Raw genomic sequence first — 21,758 nt, 5'->3', positions numbered from 1 at the left:
TCAAGATATTATCATTGACTGCATTAAATTAAATAAAGAATAAAGCCCAAAAATATACATAAATTAAAGAAATGTAGTTTATCTTGCTGGATTTGCTCATATCCACATTCTCCATATATAATATATTTATACTGTTTTTTTTTTTTTCATTACATTTTCACCCCTGATATATGAGCTATATAGTATATACTAATACTTACACTTTTTTTACCTATAAATAAATTATTAATTTATTTATATTTACCCTTCAAGTTATATTTACATATTTGTCCCTCTAATATATCGGACGTAATAATTAAAAAAATATTAATTAATTTATTAGAATAGTTAAAGAAAATGGATTACCGATGTTCTACTTTCTACGGTCGACAAACTTACGATCAATATTTTTGGACGTCTAAACTTTGCACGTACAAAATCAGGCACATCATAGTTAGATATAATAAATGAAGATATTCAAATATTAGTTGAGAACTTATGCCAATCTGCACACGTGTCGTAAACGTTCAAAGATCGTAACCATAAGTTTGCCGACTCTGAAAATTGGAAAGTACGTATATCATAACTTTCTTTTAACTACTCTAATAAATTAATTGATTTCATATTTTTCTTTTTAACACTTCCATCTAAATAGTATTTGCACAATTTTGAGGATCCAAAATATTGATCTTTCTTCAATTAATAGAAAATAATTGGATCCCATTTTACCTTTAAAAATTAAAATTATAAATGCAGATTAAGGATGTAAGTGCAACAAATAATATTATGAGGGGTAAGTATCATATTTACATATTTTTCAAGGTGCAAAGTATACTTGCATTTTCTACAAGGCCTACATATGTAAATATCATTCAACAAAAATCCCTACTTTCACGCGCCCCACACACTAAAAAAAAAAAAAAAAAATATATATAAAAAAATAAACCCTACTTAAATTTAATAATACAACAATATAACATTAATCAATTACAAACAATAATAAGAGGTTTAAGAATTTGCTAAAACTCAACCCTTTTGATTCACATTATTAGCAATGAGAGTATATATACTTTTTCCTCAAAAAAAAAAGAGTATATATACTTTGATTTTTTTTTTTTGGCATATATTTATTTATATATATAATAAAAATAAATAAATTAATAGTTAATTATTATTATTATTATTATTATTATTATTATTATTATTATTATTATTATTATAATTAAGGAGGTAATTATATATGAGAAATTAAGAGGGGGAAGAAAAGGAAAGAAAAGAAAAAGAAAAGACCTCAACACCCCTCCGCCCCCCTCCGCCCCCACCCCCCACCCCCACCTCCATATGGTGTCTGTGTTCATCAAAACACAAAATATACATACACATATACATACATACACCACAAAAAAACCACAAAAAAAATAAAAGAGCATCCGCATTCAGAATCGCTTCGATCGTTGCTCTTTCCTTGGCTGCGAAATAGATTCTCTGGGGAAATTACATTCACTAATTTATCGGCGTATGCACGAATAAATTCAATACACACGTCTGTTAATTTACACGTTGGGGGTGATCAACTAGAGTTTGGGATTAGGGTTTTTGATTTTGAACAATTTGGGGGGAAATTCCGGTGGGTTATTGTGGGTTTTGGGAGTATTTTGCCGGGTTGAAGTTTGGGTTTTTTTGAATTGGGGGAGTGATTATGTTGGATTTTAGGATACAGGCAGGGTTTGGGTTTGGGAAATTTTGAGGGTTTTTTTTTGGGGGAGGTTTTAGGGTTAGTCTCAGGCTATTTTTTCTTGGTATTGGGGTTTGGGAAAGTGGTGCAGAGATGACTCAAGAGCCTGAGCTGGAAGAAGGAGAGACTTGCTTCTACAAGGATGATATAACCATTGACCCTGACATAGCTCTCTCTTACATTGTATGAGTTTCTGCTACACTTCTCGATAAATTAATTGTTGCTCGACGAAAAAAAAAATGTGATCTGTTTTGTGTTATTTGTGAAGTGAACTCTATAAAGTATTCAGAAGTGAATTTTAGTGTTTTTTGATCATATGGGATGCATAATAAAGACGAGTTTGATGGATGACGAATAATTGTTGTGTGAGTTCGATAAAAATGTACGGCTTATGTGACAGAATCTGTTTTGCTATAGAGCATAGACTAAACTGAGTTTCGTTGCCATTTTTTCTGCCTTGATATGTTATATTGTGATCCCGGACCAAACAACTAATTAAGCAATCCATATTGTAACTATTCATCTTGTTACGCTCTAGATTATGCATTCCTTCATAATGTGGATTTTTTTTAATCATATTTATCTGTACTTACGAATATTAATTACTGTTCGGATCTTGTGCACAAAAGGGAGACAAAGTTCAAAGTATATTGGGGCATCTTCAGAAAGATTTTGAAGGGGGAGTTTCTGCAGAAAATCTGGGTGAGTGGATAAACAATCCCATTACTTCTTCTTTTCGCACCTACTCGGAAATGATAGCACATGAATTCATTTTTTGTTGGTTTGCAGGGTCAAAATTTGGTGGTTATGGCTCGTTTTTACCCACATATCAGCGCTCTTCTTCGATTTGGTCGCACCCGAAATCTCCACAGGGAGTTCAAAATCACCACTTGCCGAAATCTCCTAATTTATTTCCAGAGGTATATACGGGCACATTTCGATCTATATCTGGTTCATACGTGTGTGTGTGGTGAGCTTTCAGTTACTAAGCTCTATGGCCAATGTTACCACACAGGGTCCTAGTATGCACATATCACAAACTTCGAAAACAACAGTTGATGGTTCTTCAATCAGGCAAAAGGCAACTTTGTTGTCTGAAAATGTTGCCGAGGCTTGTCCTGAAAAAGTAGAACTTCCTTCAAGTAAATCTGGCAATCCACTGAAGGTTCGCATTAAAATGGGACCCGAAAGGGTGGCAAAGTATAATGCGGAGATATACAATTTGGGGCTTACATCCCCGTCTTCGTCAGAGGGATATAGTCATGATGAAAGCGATGGGTTAGTGTCAAGTCCTAATGAATCTCCTCGTAACATTCTCGAGGTATGATTCGTTTTAACTTTGCATTTATTTGATGGACTAACTTCGATACCATATGCCCTTGTTTTGGTATTTATTTCTGTTTGTAAAGCTTCTTTCTGATATAAATGAAGTTGTTTCTACTTTGATGATATGTTGTATTTATGTCAGATCATGACAGCTGTCCCAGTTTGTGGTGGCTTGCTGCTTTCGCCTCTTTGTGAAGATTTGCTCAACTTAGTTCAAGAAACAGGGTATGAAGTAGAAAGAGAACACGAAACTGCACAGAGGAGTTCTGCCATTTCTATTAAGTTTCTGAATAATAGTGGGAACAAAACGAAGTTCGTTGATAAAAGACAAAACCTTGACAAATCAGAAGATAAACGACTTACTGCGGGTCCCAGTTCTTGCAAGCAAAAAAGTTTGGACGGTAAAGCTCTGGAGTGCAATGCGCGGCCTTTCATTGACGCAAACTGCAGACCTATATCTGATACAGTAATGGAGTCGGAAAATGATGTTCAAGTGAAAAAGAGGAAAGGAAGCAAGGATAAGGTGAAAGGCAGAGCAGTTTCTGGTGATTCGGTTAAGTATGCTTCTTTTGAACATACTTTTGACCAAAGTTGTGGCAAGATTGAGCAGTTGGAATCGAAATGCAGTTCTGTGGAGAAAACTGTGAAGCATCGAGCAAATACCACAAAGGATGTTTCAGTCGATCATGGCCAAGGTAGCAGGAGCCTAGATAAAGGAAATTGTGCTTCATTAAAAGCTTATTCTGATAACTCAGAAGGTGAAGGAGTTAAAAAATCCATGGTTCTGAAATCTGGTTTGAATTCTACTTCTGGTGAGCACAATGGGTTCGGAATTCCTCACACGGTAAAAGGGTTATCTTTTGAAGGTGAAAAGAAGTCGAAAGGAAATCAAAGTATGGGAAAGTTAGCATCTAAAACAGGTAATGGTAAAATTCGTGTAATCCAGAAAGATGTGGTGCATACGAGTTTAGAGCGTATGGAGAATCCGAAGCATTTATCGGAGAGGCCTTCTGTTGCCATGCCAAAGAATTTTAATCTCGACACTGTTAAGGTAAAATCCGCACATGTTGATAAATTGAAGGAGAGATCGAGTAATCAAAATTACTTTGAGGCACAGATAGCAGAGCCTAGAGATGCCCCTGCCCCTGCCCCTACCCCCGCCCCTGCCCCTGCTCCTGCTCTTGACCCTGCTCTTGCCCCTGCCCCTGCCCCAGTTTTAATAGAGGAAAATTGGGTTGGATGTGATCGTTGTGAGAAGTGGCGGCTTCTGCCAAACGGTAGAAGTGCAGATCAACTGCCTGATAAGTGGGTCTGCAGCATGCTAGACTGGCTGTAAGTTTCTTCCTTAAGCACCTTTGTTTTACTTTTTTTTTATTGTCATTTAAATTTGGAGTTTATTTCATTTAGTACCCATGTGTTGTATTGAATTGCTAAAAAATCCCCGTGCTATTATGCAATGTTTTCGACAAACGACCCCCTAAATGTCTCCCCTATGAATTATGCATGTGAATTGTCAACTTAAAACTTTAATTGCGGCATCTGATTTACGGAAAGAGTTGTTTGTTCTAATAAAGTATAAAGTGCGAGTCTGTTCCGTGCTCTCTCCTCTCTCATCGTCAACTGCAATAAACCTGCTGAAATTGACCACAGTTTCACTAATCTTCAGTCCAGGAATGAATAGCTGCGACATTAGTCAAGACGATACTACAAATGCTACGCATGCTTTATTTCTAGTTCATGTCCCCGATAATCAACATCACAATCAAGGGCACGTTGATGGAACATTGCCTGGAGTAATTCCAGCTAGTGCCCTTCATTTCGATCAGAACCACCACGACTTTGCTTCTGATCAAATGAACAAGAAGAAACTGAAAGCAAAACAGGATATAGTAAGCACGAGCGATCCAGCTCGTAGTATTATTGGTAAAAAGCAGCTGCCCGTAAAAAACGGTATCTCAAAGGAGGGTAAGGTAGCTCTTGCAGGTGTAAATGCTGCAAATAAATCCGACTCGCAACTCGCGAATAAGCCGTCAATTGGTTTAGCAAAATCTAATAAACGGAAAGGCGAGCATGTGATTGGAGGAGGTGTGTGATTTTCTATATCTCTGTGATTCCTTTTTGTGTTCTATGACTTAATTATGAGTTTTCTTTGTTTACGGATACATTTTAATATCTTGCAGATGATGCAAATGTGAGGAAAAAAATCAAGAAAGAATCTGCTGTGCATGATGTACATGGGAATGCGAACCTAGGCATGGTCGGCCATAGTGGTTTGCCTAATAAGGCTGCTGTGAAGGATGTGAAGAAAAAGAGTGCACCTAAAGCAGATCAAATTACTGTGAAGAAACATAAAGATCAGATACAGGGTTTACCAGACAATAAGGCCTCGAGTATAAAAACATGCAATGGTGGAGAAGTGGCTGTAAAGAAAATCAAATTGAAGGATTACGGGTACAGTCAGCATCAAGTAGATAAATTTTCGGTCCAAGAGGATAGCAGGGATGGTGATTTTCACAGAGACAAGAAATCTCGAGTGTCTAAGATCGAAGATGAGTTCAAAAGCAGCCCTTTTGGTGAAGCTAGAGTTCGATCATCAATCGATAAAGAACAGAAGTTAAAGAAACCGAGAGCGAAAACGCAGCTCACAATCGAAGATATAGATAAACTGAGGAAGGATTTGGGGTGCGAACAGCTGTCAACAGCTGCCACTTCGAGCTCGTCTAAGGTTTCTGACTCGCGTAAAAACAGAGCTAGTTATGTGAAGGTGAAAGGCTCGCCCGAAGAGTCAGTTTGTTCATCTCCCACGAGAATGCCTTATCCGAATCAGGTTTCGCAAGTGATGGTGGACAATAATGCCCCTGTTGTAATCAGCGTGAAGAAATCACGGGCCAAGAACGAAAATTCCCAGTTGGATTCGAAGAATAAATTGAAATCGAAAGAAGAGACAGATGCTGGGGGTAATAATTGTGTACCTAAACATCCTTTCTCTGATGAATCGAGCCTCAAATCTGTGAAAAATGGTAAAATTGTTAGCCAGAGGGATCTTGGTAAATCGGGTAATAGCAGAATCGAAAATCAGAAATTATCGAGAAATTCTGAGCAAAATTCTGGCCAGATGAAGGTGCGCCTTGAACTGCGTCAGAACGATAAAAAAGGTGCACTATGTCCCGAAAAAAATGCATCGGGATCCTTAAAAAGATGTTCGCTAGATTCAAGACCCGTCGCTCCTTCTGTAGTTGGTGTTACATCAAAGGCTCTAAGGGACACTACTATTGACTGCCTTCAAAATGGGACCGAAAATTTCATCAATAACGAGGCAGAGCAATCTGTGGCTCTTAAGAATGTCTCTGCATCGACTAATTTGAAAGAAGCCGAAGATGTTTTGAAAGAAGCTGAGCAACTTAGAAGTCATGCTGATTTAATTAAGGTCTCTTTTAGTTGCTTCTTAATTTGTATGCGCGTTTGTCTCTACCTTTTGAAACGTAGGTTACTTAATAAAATGTATCCTCTACTTATTGTCTTTTTATTTGCACAAACTTGTGCAGAATTCCGGATTTGGTTCCGAAAGTAATTACGAGTACTTCAAAGCTGCCCTGAAGTTTCTTCATTGCGCTTCGCTTTTAGAGGCCTGTGACGGATCTAGTAGCAAACACTTGGAAATGAGTCCGATGCAAATGTATGGTGCTGCCGCCCAACTTTGCAAGTAAGTAGATATAAGTATAAGCATTTGCGTAAAACGCACTTTATTAAGTGAAATCGTATCGCAAAAGCATCCTGAAAATTTACCTTCGGTGTGAAGCTTTATCTGTATTATCGTCGCCTATAATCTGCAGAACATGTGCCTATGAGTATGAAAAAAGCCACGAACTGGCTGCTGCTTCGTTGGCTTATAAATGCGTGGAGGTGGCTTACCTGAGATTAGTTTATTGCAAAAGCTCGACTGCGTCGAGACTTTGTCACGATTTGCAAGCAAGTCTGCAGATGGTTCCACAGGGTATGCTAATTCTTTACTTATTTAAATAATTTCATCAACTCGGCAGAAAAAAAGCTGCATTCTTTATATGCCTAATATATATTTTTTCTTCGATAGAAATTTTCTTTTCATAGTGGTTTATAAGTTCTTACAATCGATGCTGCTATTGATGCTGTTGTTTTACTCATCTTTTTTAGGCGAATCTCCGTCGTCTTCTGCCTCTGATGTTGATAACTTAAACAATTTAGCGATCGTGGACAAGGCAACTTTGTCTAAAGGCAGTGGGCCCCACCCTGGAAATCATTTAATAGTGCCTCGCAATCGCCCCAACTTTGTTCGGCTTCTCGATTTTGTAAGTTTTTGGTTGATTATAGCTATATGCTATCTGCCTCGTTTTTTTTTTTTTTTTTTTTTTTTGTGATTTCTCATTTGCCATCAAATTTTATGAATAAAAAATGGGTTCGTTTTTGCAGACGAAAGACGTAAATTATGCAATGGAAGCTGCCAAAAAATCACACGACACGTTTGCAGCTGCTAATCAAGAAATCGAAAAGTCTCAAAACAAAGAAGCCATTATTTCCGTTAAGAAAGTTATCGACTTCAGTTTCCAAAATGTGGAGGAACTTGTTCGTTTAGTATGGCTTGCTTTTAATACCATACAAGGTCTAAGTGGCAGTAGAGGTTAGTCAAACTGTACATACTTATTATATTTATCACTTAGTTTATTTTTCGCCTTTGCAAACGGGGCTCGAGAAGGAAGGCCTATCGGATAAAAAAGCACTCGTTGAATACGGTGAAAGAGAAGAAGAGAAATAACAGCTAATTACATTCCTGTACATGTGTTCAAAATGGTGGATTCGATTTTGCCATTCTTGTATCGGACATATTTTTTGAACGAGGGCAAAATATGCTCGAAAAATCCGGTGCCGATATAGAAAGAAACGGGTTTTGTGCATGTTGTAGCACGAGATTCGGAGATCGTGTAAGGGGGGGCAGTTTTGACATTTGACTATTTATTATAGGGATATAGATTAGAAGAGAGTGCTATAGAGATTGAGAGGAGGGCTGATTTTTGATATAGTTAATTATTATTTAATTACTAGTCCTTTCTTATGTGGGACTTTGTATTTTATTTCAAAACTATATTCATCAATTATTCTGTATATTTATTTAGGGACCCAAAATTTTGAATGGAGATGCCCTCTATAGTGTTTTCCCTTTTCTATTAGGGGCTTATTAGTTATTTTGCAATACTATATATATATGGGGACAACTATTTTGAATACTAATTTTTGCTTAGTTGAATACCAAAAAAATAAAAAATAAATAATTAATTGTAAATTACTTTAATACCCTTAATGAAAATTAAAACCAAAAAATATTACAAATACTATTTTTCTTTCTTAAAAACCAAATAATCAAAAACCTAAAAAAAACATTTCCCTCCTCACTCACAAACCCCTCACCTCCTCCACCTCCTTCTTCTCCCTCCCCAAAAACCCTCCTAAAAAACCCCAAAACAAAAGAAATCAAAACCTTACACAACTTGCAAAATGGCCTCAAATGACAATAGAATAGTAGTTTACGAGCAAGGAGAACCCATTCAGGTATGTATTCATGTATTTTTTGAGCTAAAACATCGATTTTGAAATTTTTTTTTTTTAAAACTCGCCATGTATTTTCGACACATACAGGTCGAAAATACCCTTATTTTTCGACATGTATGTGTCGAAAATACCCTTAAGTTTCGACGCCTAAGTGTCGAATTATGATGCCATTTTCGACACTTAAGTGTCGAAAATTACCCATATTTTCGACACTTAAGTGTCAAAAATGGCATCATAATTCGACACTTAGGTGTCGAAAGTGACCTCTATTTTCGACACTTAAGTGTCGAAAATATGGGTAATTTTCGACACTTAAGTGTCGATTTGGTTCATGTTGCAAATTTACTTGTCTTATATTTTCGACACTTTTGTGTAGATCGATTGCACCCATTCATTTACCACGTCAGAAAAATTCCCAACAAAAGAAGCTTTAATGGCATGGGTTCGTGAAGTATGTAAAAGAATTGGAATGGTGTTAATGATTGGGGGTTCGAGTGACGGGGATAGAGGACGTAGGACACCGTATGTGATTGTTCGTTGTGAGCGTGGGGGCCATTATGTTGGCAAGAAGGTACCAGGTGAAGATGATCAAAGACCGGGAAAAAGGAGCACCGGTTCAAAGAAATGCAATTGTCCGTTTAAATTGAAGGGGACAAGAGAACACAAGGATGATGAAAAGGCTGAGTGGAAATTGGATGTTAGTTGTGGTATTCACAACCACAACTTATTCGAAAACTTGCACGGACACTCTTATGCCGGAAGATTATCAAAGGAGGATGTTTCCTTGGTTCACACTATGAAGAAAGCAATGGTGAAACCAAGGGCAATTCTAAGAGCATTGAAGCAAAAGGACCCGTCTAATGTAACTGGTATGAAGACAGTTTACAATACTATCTCTAAGTTAAATTTCAGTGAATTGGATGGGAGATCTCAATTGCAATCATTGTTCGTCAAGTTGAAAGAAGATGAATACCTCTCGTACCATAGATCGAACGAGTTGAATGCGATTACCGACTTGTTTTGGATCCACCCGAAATGCATTAAGTTGGCACAGTCGTATCCGTACGTATTCGTCATCGATTGCACGTACAAGACCAATCGTTACGGACTCCCATTTCTTGAGATTGTGGGTTTTACTTGTACCAACAAGACGTTCTCAATTGCCTTTGCCTACTTGGACCACGAAAAGACGGAAAATTTTGAATGGGCGTTGCGTTGTTTGAAGGAGGCCATGAGCAGTTGTCCTCGGCCTAATTGCATTGTAACAGATCGAGATTTGGGTTTAATGAAAGCAGTGGCCAATGTGTATCCATCGAGTCATCACTTGCTGTGTCGGTGGCATGTGAACAAGAATATAGTGGCCAATTGTAAGAAATTGTTCCCAAAGGACATCACCAAATGGAAGCAATTTCAGTCGAGTTTTTCGGCTCTTATTGAAAGAAATACCATAGAGGAGTTCAATGAGGATTGGGAGGATTTGAAAAGAACATTTATGGGTTATCTCCCGGCTATAGAGTATGTAGCTAATTCATGGTTGGATCCGTACAAGGAGAGACTTGTATCGGTGTGGACAAATAAGTATACTCATTTTGGAACGTACACTTCTAATAGGGTGGAGGGGGCACACGGACGAATGAAAAGGGATGTGCGTAATTCAACTGGCACATTTGTGGATTTGTATACAAAAGTCCACAATCAAATTGTCGAACAACACAATGACATCAAGGCTTCCTTTGAAGTAAGTAAAAATACTTACGAGCACACTTTCAAAACGTTGATATACAATGAGCTTCGTGGAAGTATCTCAAAATATGCTCTGCAACTACTCAAAGTTGAGGTGGACAATGCGAAACTATTGCAACCGAGCGATATGGGTTGTAGTTGCGCCATCCGAACAACCCACAGTCTACCATGTCGCCATGAACTTCATGAGTATGTTGTTGTGAACAAATGTCCTATCCCACTTGAGTTAATAGGCTCGTATTGGAAACACATGAGTATGGAGCCCGTCGCGACCACAGGCCAAGTCATCCTACCAACCATCGACGAAGAATTATCGGAATACCAGAAGCTCTTTGAATGTGCCGATCTCGATGCAAAAACTCGATTGCGCAACCATTTGAGACATTTTACCCACCCAGGGAAGACTAACCTAACGGAGCCAAGTGAAAAAGTTGTTAGCAAAGGTCGACCGGCAAAAAGTAGGAAAGACAAATCAAGCACTCGGGACAAATCACATTTTGAGTATGTGGAGCCGAAGAAAAAAAAATCGAAGCAAGCTAGTTGTTCTCCAAAGGTAAATGTCGCTACTATCGTCTCATTTCATTGAAGTTGTATTTTATAATTGTGCTGAGTAATGAAGTGTAATATACTGCAGCTTATACCTGTACTGATGAGATTACGAGGGCATTCGAATGATTCTTTCAACACTATACCAACTCAAGAGTCAGGAAAAAGCACTATACCGACGCAAGAGTCGTTCAAACCATTATTTGAAGATGCAGATGTGGGATTGCCACCAGGTTTGATCGGCAAGAATAAGTACATTGACACGATCCATCCACGATTTCGTATGCACGTTCGAGAAATCATCAATGTCGGTTCAGATGGACACTGTGGGTTTCGGGCAGTTGCCTCTATGATGGGATTTGGAGAAGATGAATGGGGTCGAGTGCGAGATGACATGCTACGGGAGTTGACTTCTAATTTTTCCACTTACACGACCATGCACCGTGGCGAAGAAACCGTTAGAAGCATGCAAGCTATTGTGAGTAACTGGGATGTTCCTGCAACTCGTGATCATTGGATGTCTTTTCCAAATATGGGTCATGTAATTGCTTCAACATACAATATTGTGCTTGTCTACTTATCCAAGTATCAGTGTCTCACGTTCCTTCCCCTATCGAGCGATCCAAAGCTTTTCAGCGAGAGACAAGAGCACGGTATGGCATTCGTCGACAACTGTCACTTCGTGCATGTTGTCTTGAACAAGAATTGTCCTATACCTCCTATCGCCGATTATTGGTACCGATGTCATGATCCTAAAGCTGATGGTTGGAAGCCTGCAGAAATGGATGGTCGGATTACAGCATTTCGAGAATTAATAGGTCAAAATGTTGCCACGCGAGAGAGTTTCGAGATTATTACTATATCAGATAATGGTGATAGTTCTCCCAACAAAAATATGTAAAGTTACTGGTGCTACTTTCAATGTTATTAAGTGTTGGGTTTTTATTTGAAAAAACTATGTTTTTTTTTTAACCCCAAATATATTGCAATGTAACATAAAAAACACATCTAAATATATTTGCAATTTTTTCAAAAAAAAAAAAAATTGATACAGCTCAAATTCGACAGCTAGCTGTCGAATTACTGTGGGGTGGCTGCTTCTAGGCAAACCTCCTGGCTGTCTCTGCACCCCTACCTCCTTTATCACTGAGCGATCATTTAGGGGCCTTAGCTGGTGATCCGGGCTGTTTCCCTCTCGACGATGAAGCTTATCCCCCATCGTCTCACTGGCCGACCTTGACCCCTGTTATTTTGAGGTCATATCTAGTATTCAGAGTTTGTAATTCGACAGCTAGCTGTCGAATTTGAGCTGTATACATTTTTTTTTTTTTTTGAAAAAATTGCAAATTTTTTTTTTTTTTAAATTAACCCCAAATATATTGCAATGTAAGATAAAAAACATATTCTAAGTGTTTTTGGACAAAAAAAAATAAATTTGCAATTTTTTCAAAAAAAAAAAAAAAATTGATACAGCTCAAATTCGACAGCTAGCTGTCGAATTACTGTGTGTAATTCGACAGCTAGCTGTCGAATTTGAGCTGTATACAATTTTTTTTTTTTTTTTGAAAAAATTGCAAATTTTTTTTTTTTTTTTAAATTAACCCCAAATATATTGCAATGTAAGATAAAAAACATATTCTAAGTGTTTTTGGACAAAAAAAAATTAAAAATTATCAAAAATATTTTCATTTAAAACAGCCAAAATCCATATAAAACTAAATTAAAAAACAAGTAAAACAAATAAAATCTATCAAACAACATCCATCTAAAAAAATACAAGACTAATCCTGTGTTTTTTTCTTCCTACTAAACACGCGTTTCACAACCGCCTGTGGGGCATCGGACGAGCTCGATGGCGGTGGATTTGGCCCTATCGAGCTACCTGGAGGTGGTGGTGGGGCATCCGACGAGCTCGAAGGAGGTGGAAGTGGGGCATCCGGCTCGATCAATCTGACAATATCATTTAGGGTCCCCCACATGACCGTATGAGCGTCGGATGGCGCAAGTCCCCGCACCTCGCTAAGTGTACCCTTCACCAACTCCAAAATTTGTGAAAGTTGGACCTCCTTATCGGTACCACCCTCTGGACGAGCTTCATGGGGTCGAGGTCGATCCGCCTGGGGTCGAGGTGGATGGGCTCCATGCCTACTCAGTTGTAACATGCATCTGGGTCGGAACCAATTCATGTAGTCCGGCGAAGTGTCCGCCTCCCCGAGTTCAATTTCAACGGACCTCGACTCCTCGTCCAGACAATACTCCTCCCACCGATCAGAGAATCGTTCGCCGTACGCAACGAAAATTGAGTTCTGGACCGGTCGACCTTTGCTAACTAGAGCTTTGTACATATCTTTTGACATGTATGCACGACCTGGAATGATTTGCACCCGGTTGAACTGCCTCAACACTCTGTCCGGATGATATGCCTCGAAGTGGTCCATGCAACATATCATCCCACTAAACCAAGCAGAATCTGGCATCGGGAAACGATCACGAATAGCCGTATACGGTGACCATAAAACCTAGTAAAATAAATAAAAAATTAGATGTAAAAACCTACTTAAGTAGTAATAACAAATTATTAAACTGGTATGTTACCTGATCGGGGATCAAATCATCTAATCGAGATCGCAGGTACGACGCTCGTTCAGGCGTTGAAGTAGTCTTTGACTGAGGCTCCCATCGGCTCGCTAATGGCCCCTCGAATTCCGTCTTCAATGTGCCACCCCCCAAATAAGAAAAGTGCTCGTAAATCCATGACTGAAAGAGCGTCAGCCAGCCAGCCATCGAGTTCGTTGATTTTTGTGAGGCTGAGGAAAGCTCATCGTACAACCGGCAAAGACATGCAGTGCCCCAAGCATACTCGCCGATCCGATCCAAATCAGATACAAGATTTAGGTACTCAACGCTTACCATGTTGCCTGTCTTGTCGCACAGTATAGTACACCCGAGCAAAAATAACAAATACGCCCGAATGGCGTATGTCCTCTTCTCCACACTATCTCTCATGGTCACTTTGCTAAATTTAGCCTTCAACCATTCCAACTTGACCGCTTTCTTCTTGTTTACATCGTCCGGGTACTCACCTAGCAACTCGAACATCAAAGTACTGGGGATCGTTTTGGAATCACGGACCAAACGCTCGCAAGATACGGTACGCCCAACAACTGGCAAACCGACCAACGTACTCACATCGTCAAGTGTGATGGTCATCTCTCCAACAGGTAAGTGAAATGTGTTGGTAGCTGGCTGCCATCTCTCTACGAAGGCTCTAAGTAGATGGCCGTCCACAGTGTTGTACGATGCCTGTACAACTGACATTAAACCACATCTTTGTACTACCTCTGTAATAAACGGCGCCGGCTCCCAACCTTTCAAAGTTCCTGTGTGATTTCGTATTCGAAATTCTGAGCCGCGCTCCGAACGATCTGGCCCTCCGTTCACAATATGATAAGCAATGTGCTTATCAAATTTTGTGTACAATTCCGGTATCTCGGGACCTCGGACCGGTTCGTTGCTCGAATCACCAACTTCTACAGTCGAAGGTAGAGCCGGCACCGGATTCGTTGACGAAGAACCCTCTCCAGACTTCTTCTTGGTCGTGGTCTTTTTCTTGGTCGTGACTGCTATGCCCTTGCCTCTATCGGATAATTCCTTCCTCTTCTTACGGTTCGAGACAGTCGGAGGTATACGAGGTTCACGTGGTTCTTCCACTGCAAAATAACACACAAATAAAAATTAATATACATAATATAAACACAAGCAAATAAAAAAAAATAAAAAAAATAAAAAAATAAAAAAAAAAAATTCACAGTTCAAATTCGACAGCAACTTGTCGAAAATGGGTTGAATTTTCGACAGGTCCTTGTCGAAAATGGGTTGCATTTTCGACAGGTACCTGTCGAAAATTCAACCCATTTTCGACAAGTTGCTGTCGAAAATGCAACCCATTTTCGACAGGTAGCTGTCGAAAATTACCAAAATCCAAATTCAACACTTTCACCATTTTCGACATCTACATGTCGATTTTGGATGAATTTTCGACATCAACCTGTCGAAAATTCATCGAAAATCGACATATACAGGTCGAAAATGGTGAACGAAGAACCGACCCACGAATCTCAAATCAATGCTCAAATCGACTGAAATCAGATGCACCCATTACTAATTAACGATCATTCTAACCTAAAACAACCAAATCCTAATTACCCATATCAAACAATCAAATCTTAAATAAATATTAAAGAAAAAAAAATCGAAACAACTATAACTTACTATTCGAAGACGACGACGGCGGCGGCTTTGGGCGACGTTGGGCGGCGTTCGGCGGTGTTTGGCGTCGGCGTCCGGCGGCGGCGATGGTTGGAGCGGCGGCGGCGGCGTCGGGCGGCGTGGACGGAGGGAGGTGGACGGAGGGAGGTTTTTTGTGTTTGAATTTTTTTTTTCTTTTTTTTTATTTGGTTTTCAAATAGGTAATTTCAAAGAAAAATTGATGTAATTAGTATTTTGTATGAAAGGGTATTTTTGTACTTTTATTTTTATTTTGGTATTAAAGTAAGAAAAAACTTATAAATATGTACTCAATTGTGGTTTTCAACTAGGTAGTATTCAACTAAGCAAAAATTAGTATTCAAAATAGTTGCCCCCTATATATATATATATATATATATATATATTTTATTTAATTTAATTTTTCTTTTAAATTCTGCTGTCATGTAAAAATTATAAAAAAAATGGAAATTTTAGGTACGTTAAATGTTGTGAAGAAAGTTATTCATTGCCTTTATTATATTCTTGGTCCGAAGAAAGTCTAAAATACACTTTTTGACCCCTGAAAAGTATGTATGGGCAGGTTGGTCCATTTCCAAATATAATTGTTTTTTGCAGCCTAACTCTGTGATGCACTATCAAAGGCTACAAACTAAACATATAATTGACAAAAATAAAATTACTAAATAATTGAAGAATCAATGAATATTCTATATTTTGTTGGGACCCTCCAATTTTAGTTAAATTATGTGAAAATCATTGTGGTGCCAACCAACAACATAAGTGATCTTGACCATGCCTTAAACCCTAATCTCTCTCTTGATTGATCTTGATCGTTCATTCGGTTATTCAAAACATCCTCTCAACCCTAATTTCTCGTCATCCCTTGTCTTTTTCCGACGACATATTTACAATTTCGTCGATAATAATGCTACAGACAGTTGCCTTTGTGGCTATTTATACTGCTGTTAGATATAGAGGCAAGAGCAACACACTCCTCTCAAATTCAAACCATCTTTTGTCTTATGTGAGTAGATTGAACATTTATGAGTGAAACACTGGGTTTTGGTGACTGGTTGACTGTGCATGTGTTGGTGAGTCAACTCGATAGTGAATGGAGGTATATCTATGATTTTTCAGTCTATGTGCACTGAAACCTGTTGGTGCTACTTCCATCTGTAAATTCTGAACAAAGAACTAGACTGTGTGAAGCGACGGAGTCATTGAAGATAAACTACAACTCCACGTATCAAAGTTACTATATATCGTTTGTATCTAGCCTTCTATCTTCTCTGTATTCATTCTTTCCTTCGTATTTATATCGATAAAACATTTTTTTACAAAGTGAGTACCCGAAAACCCGAAATATCAAAAATAAATTTAAATCTTATTATTTTCCAATTGGTGGAAAAAAACCATGATGAAATGCAGTCAATAAAAGAATATATGAATGAAAGAATCTCCATACACTATTTCAATTTGTTTTGCATGATTTGGTATTGGAACTAATAATTGAAGCTTGTTTACTGTGTGTGTGTGTGTGTGTGTGAATTGTGAATAGGAAGATGATGACATACATAATACATTTGCAAAATGGAAAATATTTAAACATAGGCCCCTACACAAAAACCATGCCCACATTAATTTGCTCTCAAAATATCACAAGAGACAACCAAATGTACTTACAATAATATTTGTTAGATTCCTTATTGATTGATTTATATATTATATTCCACTCAAAAACCACTCCTCACCATTCATTATTGCTCTAATGCACCAATCATGAGTACCACCAAGTTTGGCTTTAGTCAAAGTGATGCTTGACCGAAACATAAATCTGCGGTTCGAATCCATTCGAGTCGAATATTTCTGACTCGAACTTCGTCTTTTAGTAATTTAGAACGAGTTACTTAAAATCGAGTTATCTATGCTATACTCCGTGAACTTCAATGAGTCGGACTTTACCCCTATTTACATATACACACGTGGTATATCGTGTGTAAATTGAATGTAATTAAAATTGACCAGATGTTTTCACCAAGTGTAGCATCTAGCTAAGGCAGCGTGATTAATTAAGGGGGTTAATTATTGAGATTTGGTGATGTAATAAAGCCTAGGATTTGGTTAGGGGATTGACTATTAACAAGAAAGATTACATGCATGATTAAAAAGTAAAGAGAGATTAATTATCTAATATTATTAATAAGTTTATAAAGAACCATCTATATATAAAAGTTGAGAGAGAATATAATTTAATTTGTTTATCATGGGAATACTAAGATTTTATTACAACAATTATTCTTGACTAGATACTTATAATTAATTGCAAAAAACCCCCTACCCCCACCCCCACCCCCACCCCCACCCCCACAAAAAAATACTGGTTAATTCTTCCATCTATAAATACAGATATATACAGTCCTAAAAACACCAAACAAAATTAAAGCAGCAAATAACATTTCTCAAAACATTCAAAAGAAATTTTAAAATATAAAAAAATGGCGCCAATTCAAAGTTGTGGAATAAAAGTTGGGCACATAGATGATGTGCAAGAACTGAAAAGGGCAAAACCGTCAGAAATCCCTGATAGATTTATCCGTGACACAAAAGAAAGGCCAACCCTTGATAAATCTATCAATCCCTCATCACATGATTATAATCCTGCAACAAACCTCAACATACCCGTGATTGATTTATCCCAGCTTGCCGATGGCAGCAAAGATGAGTTCCTCAACCTCATCACTGCTTGTCAAGAATGGGGCTTCTTCCAGGTACATAACATCTCTCTCTCTCTCTCTCTCTCTCTCTCTCTCTCTCTCTCTCTCTCTCTCTCTCTCTCTCTCTCTCTCTCTCTCTCTCTCTCTCTCTCTCTCTCTCTCTTATGGGTGAATGCATGGGTGGCAGGTGATAAATCATGGGATAGAAGAAGAGGTGTTGGAGAGAGCAGAGAAGGTGGCGATGGAGTTCTTCATGATGCCATTAGAGGAGAAACAAAAGTATCCGATGATGCCCGGAACCGTACAAGGTTACGGTCAAGCTTTCGTTTTCTCCGAGGATCAGAAGTTGGATTGGTGTAATATGTTTGCTCTCGGTGTCGAACCCCACTTTCTCCGCAACCCTATTCTCTGGCCTTCCAAACCCTCTGATTTCAGGTACTACTACTACTAATCATCAATTCATCTTCTCAAGGGCATTTTTGTCATTTCACTTTCCAATTTTGCGGGACGTTTTCGATTAGTGGGTCCCACGTGGCGGCGGCGGCGGTGGAGCCACTATTAATTTATTCGCTTTTCAATCAGTCTGTGTGTGTAAGCGTGTTTTTTTTTCCCTAAATATTGCGTCGTGTTATTTTTATCGGTATAAACTCATGTATATATATCCTTTTTTCGTGTTCTACTTCAATTTAAAAATCGCAGAAAAAGTAACAAACGTGTTATTAAAAGGGCATTTGTGTCATTTCAGTCCAAAATTGCAGATCGAGTAACAACATATTCGGTTAGTGGGTCCCACGTGGAGCCACTATTTTCTCGCTTTTCTATCACTTTTTTCTTTTTCTTATAAATCGCGTCGTGTTATTTTTATCGGCATAAACTCTCGTACATATCTTACGTTTTTCTAGCTAGCACTTTTTCGTTTTCTACTTCAATTTAAAAAGTAACAAATATGTCACTAAAGGGCATTTTTGTCATTTCAGTCCAAAAGTCGCAGAAGCACATGTAACACATTCTATTAGTGAGTAGTGACCACAATGGCCACAATTTTGTCACTACATGGTCAAAACACAAGTCAAAACTTCTAATACTCGTTCGGGGGTCATGGCCCCCCACTGCCCTATACTAGCTACCCCTATACTAGCTACGCCACTAGAGGGCAAAATCGGTAATTCAAGTCGATAATTTTTTTAATTTTTGGCAGTGAGACGGTGGAAGTGTACTCTCGAGAAATAAGGAAGCTATGCAAGAATCTGCTGAAATACATAGCAACGACACTGAGCCTAAACGACGACGTATTCGAGGAAATGTTCGGCGTAGCCGTACAAGCAGTGAGAATGAACTACTATCCAGCGTGTCCAAGACCGGATCTTGTGTTGGGATTAAGCCCACATTCTGACGGAAGTGCCCTTACAGTTTTACAGCAAGGCAAAGGCAGTTGTAATTCTGTTGGCCTTCAGATATTGAAAGATGATGTTTGGATACCTGTTCACCCCATTCCCAATGCTCTTGTCATCAACATTGGTGATACTATTGAGGTATAAATTTATTTTATTTTTCGTATTTTTCGGGGGTAAAATTGGAAAGATATTTTCGATTTTCAATTTTTTTTATTTCGGAACAATATTTTCCATTCTGAAATTCGAGTTCCTATTTTTTTTCGGATTGGGATTGGTATATATATATATATATATATATACACACGTGATTCTGATTTCCGATCCAATTTTATTTTTCGGAAAATTTCCGGGTTTTTTCTTCCGAAAAGGACACATATAATATCAAAATTATTACTTATTTTACATTTTCGGTTACTAAAAATAGGAATTTTCTGAATTTCATCGAAAATTCTGATTTTGGAACAAGTTTATCTATTCCAATTTTCAAAATTCTGATTTCCCGTTTCTTATACGGAATTGAAATTAAGTTTTCAACTTCCGAAAGTGTTAATTCTGATCCATTCCCTCCGATTTCCACATCTACTCGTATTAAATGCTGACTCCACCACTTGGTATATCAATCTAGAATTTTCTTTTTCATGGTTTTTTTTCTTCATTTTTTCTAATGATTTTTTATTTTTGTTTTGGGAAAATAAAAAAAGGTACTAACAAATGGGAGATACAAGAGTGTGGAGCATAGAGCAGTGACACACAAGGAAAAAGATAGATTATCAATTGTAACATTTTATGCACCAAGTTATGAAATTGAACTTGGACCAATAGCAGAGCTTGTTGACAATCACAACAATCCATGCAAGTATAGAAGATACAATCATGGTGAATACAGCAAACACTATGTCACTAACAAACTTCAGGGCAAGAAAACTCTTGAATTTGCCAAGATTATTAATTGATTTTATTAATAAATAAATAATTAATAATAATAGATTAATGTTGTTTCTACTTATGTAAAACTTTGTATTAGGGTTGTGTAACATCTAGTAATTAAGTGGCTTTCTTAGGACTTTGTCTATATGATGTATATATACTTTGGAAATTTGTTGTATTATATATATGTTTAATATTTAAATTAAGTTTGTTGGTGTTCAATAATTGATGGGCATATGTGACACTTTTTTTTTTAATTATGATTTTCAATTGCGAGTGCTTAATTCATTAATCAATCAAGGGCTCGTTCATATATAGTCATATGTAAGATTCCAATCGAAGTTCTCACTTTTGTTGTAGGTGTTGTGTTTTTGGTCCAAATGAATCGATAGGCTAACGAAGCTCGTTTATTCCAAGTTTGTCCACTATTAGAGAAGCTCAATTGCGTATTTATGAGCTCAAGTTAATGGAACGATCTGTAACTGATCTTATCCGTTAGATTGAAGTTATGTGATCATATTCACTCTTTCTCTCATTTGAAATCCTACATTTCTTTCTCCGCCTCTTTTTTCGTCTTCTAGAGTTTGAAATACACATCAAAGGGAATCCACCAACACTATTAGAGTACCACAGAAGAATCAATTTCTTATCTCTCTCACTCACTCTCTCACAAATTCACGAAGAAGCTCACATTGGAAAGCACAAATTCAGACACACAAGCTCACACACTCACCAAACAGTCTCAAATCTCACACATAAGGAGATTTAGGGTTTATGTCAAGTTCAGATCATTTATCTGTGTCTTAAAAGCCTCCACTCTGACCTTCTCGTATAAATAAGACTCAAGTCAATAGCAGTCGGTGAATGTACCACCAGAGGGTCAAAGTTAGACTGTACGGCAGCATTTGACCCACAGTTGACAGAGTCTCGGAGCAGTACATACTCAAAAACTAGAATATAATTTTACCTGAAGTTAGGTGTAATTAGACTTGCACACCTTAACTTTGAAAAATTACACAAACCTCATAAACTTTGATTTAGGTCAAAAACACAATAAACGGCTGGTATGTAAGATTCCAACAGAGACACTCACACTTTCACTATTGCCCCTTAATTAGATTCCACTTTTGGAAAGTAGAGTGTATGTAATCATGAAGGGAAATCAAGAATCATCACCATTCACTACCCCATGTTTTGCATTACAAAATGGGACAAGAAAGAAAATAAATTGAAATTGGAACACATATTAGATTCCGATTTCTGATTCTCGATTTTTTTTGGGAATGGAATTGGAAATCTTGTCGATCCGATTTTAAAAAAATTACACTTGTAGTATCAAAATCATGTGTATTTGATATTATAGGTGACCACAAAATTGGAAATTTCAAATTCCACTGATTTCGATCCGAAAAAAAAAAGTCGATTTTGGAATAAAAAAATTCTTTCCAATTTGTGAAATTTTAGTTTTGGGTTTTCCGATTTTCTTTTGGAATATAGTCAGAATTAGTTTTTCGCTGAAAAAGAATAGATTTTTTTTTTTCTTTC

The 21,758-nt window shown here is 37.6% G+C and overlaps 3 protein-coding genes across 3 annotated transcripts; all 3 read left to right on the top strand.

Annotated features, from left to right (window-relative positions):
• Positions 1 to 1,229: 1,229 nt before the first annotated feature.
• LOC105978126 (cysteine-tryptophan domain-containing zinc finger protein 3) lies at positions 1,230 to 8,252 on the top strand. Its single transcript, XM_013003544.2, has 11 exons — positions 1,230 to 1,897; positions 2,344 to 2,416; positions 2,504 to 2,634; positions 2,730 to 3,035; positions 3,183 to 4,372; positions 4,707 to 5,125; positions 5,221 to 6,467; positions 6,586 to 6,743; positions 6,874 to 7,034; positions 7,211 to 7,365; positions 7,487 to 8,252. Exons 1-11 carry the CDS (start codon positions 1,808 to 1,810, stop codon positions 7,697 to 7,699), a joined length of 4,143 nt encoding a protein of 1,380 aa, XP_012858998.1. The 5' UTR covers positions 1,230 to 1,807; the 3' UTR covers positions 7,700 to 8,252.
• Positions 8,253 to 9,053: 801 nt separating this feature from the next.
• Positions 9,054 to 11,810, top strand: LOC105962649 (protein FAR1-RELATED SEQUENCE 5-like). The gene is made up of 2 exons (XM_012986960.2): positions 9,054 to 10,916; positions 10,998 to 11,810. The coding sequence occupies exons 1-2, from the start codon at positions 9,054 to 9,056 to the stop codon at positions 11,808 to 11,810; spliced, it is 2,676 nt and encodes an 891-aa protein (XP_012842414.2).
• A 5,777-nt stretch (positions 11,811 to 17,587) lies between these two features.
• Positions 17,588 to 20,438, top strand: LBO1 (2-oxoglutarate (2OG) and Fe(II)-dependent oxygenase superfamily protein). The gene is made up of 4 exons (XM_088820538.1): positions 17,588 to 17,946; positions 18,080 to 18,327; positions 19,091 to 19,424; positions 19,988 to 20,438. The coding sequence occupies exons 1-4, from the start codon at positions 17,674 to 17,676 to the stop codon at positions 20,237 to 20,239; spliced, it is 1,107 nt and encodes a 368-aa protein (XP_088676664.1). The 5' UTR covers positions 17,588 to 17,673; the 3' UTR covers positions 20,240 to 20,438.
• Positions 20,439 to 21,758: the final 1,320 nt, after the last annotated feature.

The sequence above is a fragment of the Erythranthe guttata genome, chromosome 7 (assembly GCF_056151865.1).
Source record: "Erythranthe guttata isolate IM_541 chromosome 7, IM_541, whole genome shotgun sequence".
In the NCBI taxonomy this organism is placed as follows: domain Eukaryota; kingdom Viridiplantae; phylum Streptophyta; class Magnoliopsida; order Lamiales; family Phrymaceae; genus Erythranthe; species Erythranthe guttata.
This window is presented reverse-complemented; position numbering and strand designations above follow the sequence as displayed.

Excerpts from the sequence above, each read along its gene's own strand:
- LOC105978126 (XM_013003544.2), top strand. The coding sequence starts at position 1,808 with ATGACTCAAGAGCCTGAGCTGGAAGAAGGAGAGACTTGCTTCTACAAG. Across the intron at positions 2,635-2,729 it reads CTCCTAATTTATTTCCAGAG|GGTCCTAGTATGCACATATC; the intron begins GTATATACGGGC and ends GTTACCACACAG. Across the intron at positions 3,036-3,182 it reads CTCCTCGTAACATTCTCGAG|ATCATGACAGCTGTCCCAGT; the intron begins GTATGATTCGTT and ends TATTTATGTCAG.
- LBO1 (XM_088820538.1), top strand. The coding sequence starts at position 17,674 with ATGGCGCCAATTCAAAGTTGTGGAATAAAAGTTGGGCACATAGATGAT. Across the intron at positions 17,947-18,079 it reads AAGAATGGGGCTTCTTCCAG|GTGATAAATCATGGGATAGA; the intron begins GTACATAACATC and ends CATGGGTGGCAG. Across the intron at positions 19,425-19,987 it reads ACATTGGTGATACTATTGAG|GTACTAACAAATGGGAGATA; the intron begins GTATAAATTTAT and ends AAATAAAAAAAG.
- LOC105962649 (XM_012986960.2), top strand. The coding sequence starts at position 9,054 with ATGGCATGGGTTCGTGAAGTATGTAAAAGAATTGGAATGGTGTTAATG. Across the intron at positions 10,917-10,997 it reads AAGCTAGTTGTTCTCCAAAG|CTTATACCTGTACTGATGAG; the intron begins GTAAATGTCGCT and ends AATATACTGCAG.